The following is a 12,192-nucleotide window of genomic DNA, read 5'->3' on the forward strand; positions in this document are numbered from 1 at the left end:
GACTGAAGATTTCTGTTTTAATTTTAATTTCCCTCCAAAACTTTTGAGACAAATTTAAAATCCATTTGAAATACAGACACCCAGAAAAGGTTACTTTTTGAAAAATCTAAAGAAAATTAAATGTTCAACAGATGCAGCATATCAAAACAAGCATTGTACATGATGGTGCATTTAATTGTCATTTAACAAAGAAAATGTTACAAAAGAACCAAAAAAAGAAGGATAAAAGTAATAAACAAGTAGAAATGCTTTCAAATTAGATTGAATTTGTTGCCATATTGATCCATTCTTGGCTCAAAACAATGAACAGTGTGCTCTATTGAAAGCCCTTTCGAACGTCATGTTATGTCAAGAGGGCTCTGTTTTAACAAATAACAGTTAATCTATATATACAACATAATGGGTTTTGGCAAAATAATGTGTTGCAATTTTATACAACTTCATTGTTGTGCCAAAACCAAAATATGCTTAATGATTGGGCGTATACAATCAAGTTACTAAGAAACCCGAAAAGCCGCATTGTGACGGGTATATCGCAGAGAAAAATAATGAGGGACTCTATTTGATTTAATATGGATGTTGCCAACTATCAGCTACAGATGGCCTCAACCGAGAGCTTCTTCATGATATTTGGACATGGATCTCCTCCAAAGACTTCAGGAGCTATAGTTACTGAGCAAGCTTGCAGCCCGATGCATCTCTGCAAGAGACCCCTCTGAGTTAAATTTTCAGGAAAACATTTTTCAAATAAAAAAATGCAACTACACATCACAAAAATGGGATGGAGTCGAGCAAACACATCTGCTGAATGGTGGTTTTGGCAGTTAAATTTAGTTTAATCAGTTTTGTCAAAGTTGGAAAAGTACTGACCAAGAATAGACTGGCAACCAAAACTTGACTGGGTAAATTTGGTGAATAAGGTGTCATGAATGTCACGTAAAATGACCAACAAATGAGGAAAAAAAATGACTTCTTTCTCTGAAGAAATTGTTAACCAACCAACTACTCCAAAAGACTGATCAGTAGGAGAGGGGAAGAGCTATGAATATGAGAGGGTCATGGGGATTAACTGGAGTAAGACACACTTCCCCCACTAAACAGAAATGCCATGTTGTGGCCTATACAAGTAACCTGGATTTCTACCTTGTTGGTCTAAAAAATGGCTTGGCATAGCTGAGAAGAAATTTGATGTAGTACTTGGTACATGGAGTACAAGAACTACTTAGGAGATTTATATACCTTTTCAAAAGCGTCGTATGACTTGTGGGCATGACAGTTCCCTTCCCTGAAGCTTCCGCAGACCCCTTGTGGAGTTCCAAAGCTGGCAAACTTTATAGATGAGATTTTCTGCCCAGGGGCACACCGGAGATGGGCTTTGGGCCTTATGGGCTTGTCGACTATGCCAGAGGCTTGTCTCTGGTAATTCAATAGCGTTGGCTGCCATTCAAAAATATCAGCACAAATGCTATCAACTGTTCTTCTGACCAAATAAATCCCGTTTGGAACACCACCCCATTCTTCAAACACAACCAATAGGTTCCCAGTAGGATTCAGCCATGAACGGGGAATATGATACCTGAGATTATTAGGCATTAATTAAGTTATTAGTCTTTTAAATAGCACAATCTATGTAATTAAAACAAGTAAGCCTTATTATCTCACCATCTTTGAGACGCCTCTCCACAATTACTTAAGCATTTCTTTTCATTAAATGTTCCGGTATAACTACAATTACCACAATTACCAGATGCTCTGTAGGCAGGCCAGTAACGTCCAATGCTCTGCCCATTTATCCATACCTGACCTTTTCCCATGCTACCCATATCTAAAGCCAAGGGATCGTCCCCGTCCGGTAAGTCGAAAGTAGTCTGCAAGTACCACAATTCACAACATAGTAAAGGATACAATGTCAGCCCTTCATAAAATGTGAGTTGGAAATTCAGAATATAGCAAAAATTCGAGTTCTATTCCATTGGTTTATAATGAGAGTATTGAGGTTATTTTCCATTGATTTATATATAAAAAAAAAGACCAAAATCAAGGGCCAAATCATCAGTTTGGAAAATTAATGTGGTATCTCAAATAAATGTAGAGGGCAGTCATTATTTTTGAAAAAATGAAGGGACGTGTCACCTAAAAAGAGGGATTCCTCCAAAATTTTGCAACATGGCTGCTTCAAAGTCATACTTGTGTTACACGTTACAACTTACAAGTTTACACTTTATGACATGCTAGAATAGCATTTTTTCGATTGAATTTTATAAAATTCTTATAAAAGTGTTTTATTCATTTTTTCTTAAAATATGTGAATTATTCCAAATAATTCAATAATCTGGAAGAACTTTAAAAAAAAAAATTGTGAATTTTTTGCGAATTAATTGGGATACTGCTAACAAGGGTTCAGGGTCCTTGCCTTGTACCATGTCAGTGGCTGCTGTTGAGCCACTAATAATCCGTCTACCCATTCAACAGTGGAACTTCCACCGAGTGAATGAAGACTCAAATCTTCACCTTCTAGACCAATCTGCATGGGACCACCCAAAGAGGTGAATGTCTATCTCATGAAGTCCAAGGATGGAAATCAGAAGTATGAGAATAATTAGAAGACAAACCTTGTAAGACCATTTCTGCCATGACAAGTCTCTTCTCCCCTCATTGAGACCATTCAACATGACCGGGCCAAGTACACCAGCATTCCATGTCTCGAAATGTGGACCAATATTCTAAAGTTAATCGAAACAGTGAAAAGCTTAGAGCATAAAATACGAAACACATTACACATTGGACATAAGGGAGAGAGAACAAACCGGGAGGCCAACAGCAATGCTTAATAGGGAAATCTTGTTAATGCCAGCTCTCAGCCTCATATTATTAATAAATGTCAGTTTTGGGTTTTCTAAACTCCCATACACAGTTCCTGCCAAGACGACACACAACTATTATGAATTTAAAATAATAATAAAAAAACTCTAGACTCGTACAAGGAAAAAAAATGTGTACTTGGTCCTTCGTGTTGTGAATTTGGAGATACCTGCTCAATATAATTAAAAAGAAAATAAAGAACAAACCAAAGAAAACCAAGATTTACGTGGTTCAACAATGATATCTATGTCCATGGATAGATCCAAACTTCCTCACCAAGAAACCAAAAGGAGAACAATAAAAGAAAATAACATCCAAGTTTTTAATCCCAAACCCAAGCCTTGGAACCCTTGTACACACCTCTCCCTTTCTCTCTCAAAAAGTAAAAGAAAACCCTAATCTTTAAAAAATCCCAAACATTGCTATTTATCATGTTCCAAACGAGGAACCAATCCTAACCATTAAATTAAAGCACGAAAATAACACTAGGAAACCTACAAAAGCTTGCCTACCTGATAATTGGCCATTGAGGAAAACATGCAAAGCATGGCCAGCTGATAACACGGTGAGCACCGGATATTGGCTATTCTTCAAGAATTCTTCATTTGGGTCTATCTCGACACTGAAGATAAAGAGAGAAGAATAAACAAAAATGATAGTAATACGTGTTTTAAATTGATGAGATAGTCTAGTTTTTCGGTCTCTAAAATACAGAGGAAACCATAAAGTTTTTAATTACTTACTCTGTCGAGTACCACAAATAGTCGGAGGCATCTCTCGTGATATTTATCTGTTCCAACAACCCAATTGCCGTGTTTGAATTGTCACTGTAAGAGGCAGCCTCTTCATTGTACGACTGCCAAGAGAACCCTTCATTCACTGGTGTCATCTTCATCTGTGAGCTTTGAGAGCCAACCTGTTCAGAGATTTGGATCTATGTCATGAGTTTCATTCTTGAAAGTATTGGAACACCAACTTTAATCATCACACCCAATTTCTTAAATTGTTTATCACACCTTAATTAAAGATTAAAACACACCATTCAAACATTACAAAACTTTGGTTCAAGTTATTAATTGAACATTACAAACCTTAAAACACATTCAAACAACTTCAACAGTTGTTTACTATTAGGATTATGCTCATATAAAATCCTAAATCTAACAAATAGAAATCTAGATAGAGAGAGAGAGAGTTCCTATTGGCACCCCAACTTTTAATTATTCTCAGTTATTTATTTATTTTTGTAAATTTTTATTGGGGGCAATAAGTAAAAGTTGGGGTGCCAATAGCAGCTCTCTTAAATTATCTCTAGTTTTTTTGGGTGGGGTGGCTTAAATAGAAGAAAAATATATATTAACATTTGGAGATGAAAATCCCATATAAAGGCCACTGTTTCCATCAAATTTGAGATCTTACTGTTTACTGAGTAATTAAAAGATACTTAAGGACATTAAAAAATAATGAAAATATGTCATAGAGTGATCCTCACCCTTGCAGTGTTGAAGACAGTGGTTTTGCAGTCGGGAAGGATGCTGATGGACCAAGGAGGCAGGTTGTAATGCATGTCCCCGAAGGCCACTCTTGCAAAGGACTCTGAATTATAGTTCGCGAGGAATGCAGCACAGCCTCCCGACTTATACTTGAAGACGTGAGCCTGAAATGCAGATAAATAGAAGGATCAGTTTCAAAACTAGTTTAAGTATGGACACTTACTTTCTAGTGAGATGAAGAGAACCTCTTGATAATTTCCAAGTGAAGTCACACTGGGTTCTCCAGAAACTAATGCAGGTTCGCATAGCTTGATGGCTCTATGCAGATCTTTCAAATGTCCCCATTTAGGTTGTCTTAGTAATCCTATTAATAGAAAAAGGAACACGGTTAGACCATGTGGAGAATCTTAGCTTAACCAACATGGCTTATTAACAAACATATTAGATTCACAATAGAAGCAATGCTTCTCTAGAGCGGAATCCATCTCTAAGTGATTAATATTGAACTTTCTCAATACCATTCAAGCAAACCAAATTACAATTTATAGTTGATCTTGTTGATTGGCACAGATCCTGATATCTAGGAAACCAAGTAAGACTTCCTTTGGTGTACAATAGTCCCTATTCCCTAAACAACTTAATTGAAAAGAACTTAAAAAAATGGAAAGGAGAGGAATAATATATGTTTTACAAGATTATGTTGGACTATTGACTTAGAGAGATGCTATTGCCACACCAATTCCTATGTAAATCGCCAAAGAATTGCACACAGTTGGGGTGGCATAAGTAAAAGTTTGTGTGGCAAGAGCAGCTCTCTTGATTTAAGATGATCTTAATATTTATAATTTCCTTTACTTCTGTTATAAATAAACTAGAGTTTGCCCGTGCCTACGGCGTGGGCATCCTCTTTGGGGTGGGGGGTAAAAGAGGAAACTAATAAAAGCAGAGGGGTATTATTTAAAAAAAATTGGGGTTAAAGGAGTAAAAGGGGAAAGATTGTAAAGTTAGAGGGGGGAGGAGAAGAAAGACAATAAAGTTGAGGGGGTGAAGAAGTAAAGTGGAGTAGTGCGGACAATAAAGTTTATCCCCCATAACTGTAGTAGGAGTGGGGTCTACCATTGTTTATTATTATATAGATACCGTAAGTGTCCTGCCCATATCCATATCTATTCTATTGACGCTGGTAATATGGTCCAACCTTAAAATCTCGTCTTGAGGCAACATATCCATCAGGGTTCAGGAGAAAAACTGAGACTGTCTGACCAAGACATTCCAAGACAATCCAGAATATTCAATGCTTTGTTCCGATCTCGGTCAAAACATTTCTAAATGGTACAGACATTTAAACCATGATTTGTTCATATATAGGTATGCAGGAATTACAGCTGGACAATCAAGAAATATGCCAATTTGTCCCCAAAAGAAAATTATTAGATGGTTAAAATTATCTGATCGAGACCATTTTTGTCTCAAAAGATCTTATATGACATACCATATTCATCAATAGGAGCATTGTAGTCGTAACTGGTGGCAATAAAAGGACCACCTGCAGTCCGCGCAAAATTTGTCCCTCCATGGTACTAAACCAGAAAAGTGGAGAACAACTTCAGTTTAACCGAGCTGAGAAGAATTGGATTGGTGTCATTTTTAAAAACAACAAATACATCAACGTACCATGTAGTAGTTAATGAAAGATCCACCTTTCTGAATAAACCTGGCAACTGAAAATGCCAAGTCTTCAGCTGGTCGGTAAGGAACCGGACCACCAAACTCAGTAAACCTGAGGTAGCACACATGTTGGGGTGCTCTTAGTAAAAATTGGCGTGGCAATATAATCTCTCTTTCTTAAATTAGGCATTAGAGAAACAGATATTCATGCCCAATATCGAAATTTGGTAGATTTCAAGAGTGGTGAGCAAGAAATTTTTTACCAGCCAGTCCAGGCTTCTGTCCACATCTTGGGTTTATAGGCCTTGTTAGGAGAGAACCAGTCGCAGTAGAAACCATTGCAGGTGTTTATCTGTTGCAATATCATTAAACAAAAATTAAAAAGAAAGGTGAAGGGAACAAAATCAGGAAACACATTTAGAAGCTCCAGACGCTCAATGATATCACAAGAACACCTCTCAAAGATGGGCTTAAACCCATTGCTTGGTTGGTTTGACACATTGCAAAGGAATTTTGAGGTCGTGGGTTCAAGTCCAGCTTACTCATTTCAAAAAAGAAAAAAACACCTCTCAAAGTTGGGCTTAAACCCATAGCTCAGTTGGTTTGACACATTGCAAAAGAACTTGAGGTCTTGGGTTCAAGTTCAGCTTACTCATAAAAAATAAATAAATAAAAAGAACCCCCCTCAAAGATGGGCTTAAACCGATTGACACATTGCAAAGCAACTTTGAGGTCGTGGGTTCAAGTCCAGCTTACTCATCAGAAAAAAAAGAACACCTCTCAAAGATCATATGTGTGTAGCACAATGGTAGACAAATCCAACCTGAATGCACAAGAAATAAAGCCCGAAGAACTTCAAGTAAAAGGTGCCTTTTTTTTCCCATTTTATCTCATAAATTGGAAAAATGCTGACGCACAAATGACTAAGAAGGTTTGAACAACAAGCCACATACATCATATGTATTGGAAAAAAATCAAAAAGCCACAGGAAGCAACATAGAGACAAGACATAACAGATAGATAGGACCCAAGAAGTGCAACTGGGCCATGTGCAGATGTTGTGATAGAAGAAAATTATTCTGCTTTTCAATTTCACAACCACCCAAGCATATTGGTGAGTAGTAAACCCCACTGAGAAAGTGAGGAAACACGTCACATGAGAACCACCAAGAATGAGCATAGTAATAGGAAAATGACAAGAAAAAGTGAATGAAAATTGTCAACAAGGTGAACAATCACTTACAATTGGATCAGGTGCATCATCTTGCTTGCACATGACCCATGGGACTCCAGTGCCAAGACCCATTGCCATCTCTGCAGCAAATTCAGTATAAGCTCGACCAGGAGCACCTATCTCATACTCCATAGGCCCATACTCATTCTCTATCTGCACCCATCAACATTTCAATGAAAAATTGGCAAATTAAATAGAAAATTAACTTTAATCAACTAAAAGAATCACAACCCCATTTCTTGAAAACATGGAAATAGGAGAATAGATAGCTTAGACAATTGATTGGTTTACCTGAGCAAGAATTATTGGACCTCCTTGAGATTCAAACAACCCTTCTTCTTTCATTAAGTTCACGATTTTTTTTGTAAATTGTTCCATTGCGGCCTATTATACAAGCATTCAAGAATTACAATCAAATTAACAAGAAATAATTGATACAAAGAAGCAAGACAATGAAGTGAACCTAAGTACCCAACCTTGAATGGCTCATTGTCTGTTTTGAGCCAAATTGGGAATCCCCTGAATTAGAGACAGAACAGATTGTTCAGCATCAAGAACACCACTAGATTAATTTTTTTTTTCTTTTTTAAAGATAGATATAAAGGGAAATAAACATCGAGTTGGAATTATTATTACCCAAAGTTCCATTCAGCACAAACATAGGGACCAATCCTGAGATGAACATAAAGGCCTGCTTGCTTAACCAGCTTAATAAACTGAACTAGATCATATCTCCCCTACTACAAATATTAAAAAATTAAGGGAAAAAACCCATTAATCACTCTGCACCAAAAATTTAAGAAATAAATGAAAAATTAGAATAGTTCCATTACTTCTCCTTGAGAAGGCTCATGACCATTCCAGAAAACATAGGTCTGGATAACATCTAAACCTCCTTCTTTGGCCTTCTGAATAAGATCTGGCCACATCTGCAACCCAGCCAGAAAACATCATTTTTAAATAATAATAAAAAAATATAACCTTGAAAGAAAACTCAAGAAAACAATGGATAAACAAAAGAAATAGAGACACCTCACTTGCGAAAATTCGAGAAAAATTGGACGAAAAAAAGAAGAAGTATCCATATGGGAAAAATTTCAACAAACAAAAAAAAATGCAGGAAACAAGATGATCAGAGATACCCATTCGTGAAAAATTCCAGAAAAAACCAAAAATTGCATAAAACAATAAAAACGGGGGTGGGTACCCCATTGACCAAAACCTTTAAAAAAAATGCAGAAAACAAGAAGATTAGAGATATCCACTTGCAAAATATTCCAGAAAAACAAAAAATTGCATAAAACGAGAAGAGTAGAGGAACCTCATTGGCCAAAAACTTGAAAAAATGCAGAAAACAAGAAGATTAGAGAGACCCATCAACCACATTTACAATAAAATACCTCAGGAGTGCTTCGTGGGTAATGTATGGATCCGGAAATAAGAATTCTCCGCTGCCCATTTACGATTATAGCTTTTTCGTCGTAAGATACAGAAGCTGTGACAGACGAAAACCATGAAAATATGAATAAAATCAACAAAGATTTGGTTCCTAACACGCTCCACATTACAAGCCTCGAACCCATCTCAAAGCTTTGATCCTTTGTTCCTTTGTTTTTCTTTCTTTTCGATTTATATACTCTTGCTAAGAAAGAGAGGAAGGAAAAAAAAAAAAATAAGAAAAAGAAAAGAAAGTTAAAGAAGAGAGACTGAGACACTGAGACTCTGAGAGTGGCAGATTTTTTTTTTTTTTTTCTTTTTTACATTTTCGTTTTTGGAGGAGAGACTGAGACTCTGAGAGTTGCACAGTTAAAAGCGCGTCCATGTGTCGAGTCGGTTCGCAAAATGGGGAGCTTAGCGCATGCTTCTAAGTAAGACAGAAGTATCTGTGCTCCCAGCTTATTTAAGTGCCACGTGGACTTTTTAAAATATTTTTATCTGATGTACTGATTCATCTATGTTTTATTAAAAAAAATCTTTATCTCAAAGATTTGGGATAGGTGTGTTAAGTTACCCACCCAGGTTTTGGATCCTTTTTGTTGGGATCAATTACAATCTAATCTCTTGGAATGGAGTCAATTGACAAGTTAATAAGAGTCAACAATCAAAATTGTTTAAAAAAATTTCTAACGATTTCAATTTTAATTTCTAAAGCCTATAAAATTTAACAATTTCGATTAAGACTCTTAAATGACTCAAAGCCAAGACCATTCCATTGATATCCCTAATATGAGATTATGGTTTTAAAACTCAACTTCGCATCTTTTCTCGTTCATGCTAGATATCGAGTTGTCCCATATGAATTTTCAATAACATTTAAGATGTCTTGCTCCAAAATTTGAAAAATGACTGTGAGATCTTAAATCTCGTTCGAAAAATTGATTTATTTGTCCGTCTCGTTCATGTCTGATATTGAGCAGACTTGAACGATACGTCTCGATCTCGGAGGAGTTTTGAAATCATATATAAAATAGGCTGAATCAATGATGCTTTTGTTGTGCAATTTAATTTAAAAATAAAAAAAATACTCTTAATCATCATTTTTCGTCGTTGGAATCATCATTACATGTGTGGGGTTGGAATTTCCCTTTGTGTTTTTTCCTCAACCTAATATTTGAAAAATATTCTAAACTTACGGATAGAATTATATGATAAAGTTGATTTATGTAGGGCTACTAAAGAAAAAGAAAAGTCAAAAACAATGACTGAGTATGCCCAAAAGATTGTGCTAAGTGTACCACAAAGGAGACAGGAGTTGGATTGCAACTCAAGTTCGAGAAGTAGTGGATCCCCACTCTTTAATGAAAGGACCTTGGGAAGGAATAAAAGTGGACCCATGTTTTTGTCCTTCTTTCTTTACCCTCATCTTTACACCCTTTACCTCTTCGACACAGCTTCATCTAGATTTCGTTGGAACTGATATTGCCAGTATCATTATTTGTATGACCAAGCACAATGGTGCATTACAGCACGGATGTAAAGTACCTGATTATGTAAAAACAATTGCCTGGCCTCACATACCTTTCTTCCCTTTTCTTTCATTTTTTTACTTTTTATTTTTAATAATATATATAAATTTTTTTTTTTTATTTTCCTATTGAGGATGATAACAAGCAATAGGCTGTCAATGGATTGGATTCGACCCAAAATCCAATCGGATACGAGTCAATAACTTTGGATGTATATCCGATCTCGTAAGACAGCTTATTGGCTGAGTTTTAGATCAATCGTGATTCATCTAATAAGGTCTTGATGCAATAAAATACGAGAAGGTATGAATTTTTTTTTTATATATTATGTTTAGGTATGTGAATTTATTTTTATTTTGTATAACAATTTGGATTTGATTCGATTCAAACCCGATATGATTGTTTTCTGATTGGATTTGACTTGTAAAATTGAGGTCCGATAATAAACCCAATCCCACTAGTTGGATCGATTTTGGATCAAACATTACGATCCTTACCAGATTCCTCCCAGATCGACACTATTCCATCCAAACTTGATCCGTTGACACCCTACCAAAGTGCTGGTTGATGATTAAAAGTTAATTTTACCTTATAATTTAATTTTTATTTAAACAAGCGCAATCACCAATCCAACAATCCAAAAGTATCACGAGGCATATCCTTTTGTGGTACCCACATTTTAGTGGGCCTACTCCTATATCGAGTCCAGACTGTAGGCTCAACCACCAAGGGCGAGGCAATTGGACTTGTAAAGCTCAAATCTCCTAAGTGCATGTAATATCCCACAGACATACATACTAGGTAAGTGGGATAAATCTCTATAGGTGGCCAATGAGAAGTTTGAACTAAAGAGGTTTATGAAATTGGCATCTATGCCCACCACTTGTTGGTTTCAATCTAAATTTTAATTGTTAGATTTGAGCCTTTTCATGAAAAATGAAAATTATCTTTTTAACTATGGTCAATGAAAAATAATTTAATCCATTGACTACCAATGATTGATTAAATCATTATGGCAATGGCATTTTTCGATTTGAGGTTTTATGGCTCCAAGTCAAGTCTGAATTTGATTTAGCTACTCACATCTAAATGTATGAAGCGTTATGAGGTCAACACATCATCAGATAACCCCAAGAGGTTGGCTCAATGGCAATTTCGATCTCAGAAGCGATTAATGTCCATAGTTTGTGAGTTTAATACCCAATATGAGTATTAATTCCTAAGGGGCTACCAAAGGGTGGTTAAATACCTTATACCTTAAAACATGTGGGCATGCCCTCATTGTTTACTATGGCGGGACCTTTGAGAAGGAAACCCGCTATAGTATCTCAATCTCACTTTCTCGAGATGGTATACTTCGCTACATCTCGAAGTTCCATCGTAGGATGATCAAGACGCAAGACTGCAAGGTTGGCTGCACCATTGCTATAGTATCTCAATTCGTTTACCTATCATTCTTCTCTATTTCTAAGTTGATATTGTTGGTCCGAGCATCAAGACTATGAAAGAGATAGCTCGATGGGTAAAAGTCGACAAATTATTCGTACAGCTCAGGATAGCTCATAAACGTACCATCACTTACTTGGTGTATGTGATGTGCGAGCGTTGCACACGCCCCAGGATTTATCCTTGGACAAGACCATGGTCTATGGACTGGGCAAAACCTAGATATGGCCCCGATCTGTTGTCTACAAGATACCTAATTATTAAATAAATAAATAAAACACACACACACATATCATCATCCGATTATCTATAGAAATGATTTATCGCCCTCCACCTGGTCTTGTGGTACACTCAATTGAACCCACTAAATCCATTGATGATTTTTTGGTGGACTAGTGAACACAATCAATCAACTTTATTGGTGATTTATAATTCTCATCTTGATAATTTGTAATGATGGATTCTTAATCATAGATTTGACCATTTTTTATAACACTTATTTATCATTAATCATTTGAACTTG

At 36.2% G+C, this 12,192-nt stretch overlaps 1 protein-coding gene across 3 annotated transcripts; it reads right to left on the reverse strand.

The window, feature by feature from the left end:
* Window positions 1–246: 246 nt before the first annotated feature.
* LOC147388586 (beta-galactosidase 1-like) lies at window positions 247–9,010 on the reverse strand. Of its 3 annotated transcripts, none has more exons than XM_086417651.1 (19): window positions 8,658–9,010; window positions 8,091–8,186; window positions 7,894–7,994; window positions 7,734–7,776; window positions 7,549–7,641; window positions 7,267–7,410; window positions 6,287–6,375; window positions 6,030–6,135; window positions 5,848–5,935; window positions 4,601–4,719; window positions 4,355–4,519; window positions 3,606–3,778; window positions 3,375–3,484; window positions 2,808–2,917; window positions 2,613–2,723; window positions 2,414–2,524; window positions 1,663–1,868; window positions 1,240–1,576; window positions 247–700 (listed from the first exon to the last, which is right to left on the reverse strand). In XM_086417651.1, exons 1-19 carry the CDS (start codon window positions 8,838–8,840, stop codon window positions 590–592), a joined length of 2,496 nt encoding a protein of 831 aa, XP_086273777.1. In that variant the 5' UTR covers window positions 8,841–9,010; the 3' UTR covers window positions 247–589. The 3 variants fall into 3 exon arrangements, with proteins under 3 accessions (XP_086273777.1, XP_086273778.1, XP_086273779.1); XM_086417652.1 differs by having other exon boundaries at window positions 8,648–8,885; XM_086417653.1 differs by lacking the exon at window positions 8,658–9,010 and having other exon boundaries at window positions 7,894–7,997; window positions 8,091–8,192.
* Window positions 9,011–12,192: the final 3,182 nt, after the last annotated feature.

This window comes from Akebia trifoliata, chromosome 12, assembly GCF_017979445.1.
Source record: "Akebia trifoliata isolate Shusen 1 chromosome 12, ASM1797944v1, whole genome shotgun sequence".
NCBI lineage: Eukaryota > Viridiplantae > Streptophyta > Magnoliopsida > Ranunculales > Lardizabalaceae > Akebia > Akebia trifoliata.

What these genes read in the sequence shown, in the direction of transcription:
- LOC147388586 (XM_086417651.1), bottom strand. Translation starts at nt 8,840, where the DNA reads ATGGGTTCGAGGCTTGTAATGTGGAGCGTGTTAGGAACCAAATCTTTG. An exon ending in GGCAGAAATGGTCTTACAAG is followed by an intron (nt 2,525 to 2,612) that starts GTTTGTCTTCTA and finishes GGTCCCATGCAG; the next exon opens with ATTGGTCTAGAAGGTGAAGA. An exon ending in AGCCACTGACATGGTACAAG is followed by an intron (nt 1,869 to 2,413) that starts GCAAGGACCCTG and finishes TGGTACTTGCAG; the next exon opens with ACTACTTTCGACTTACCGGA.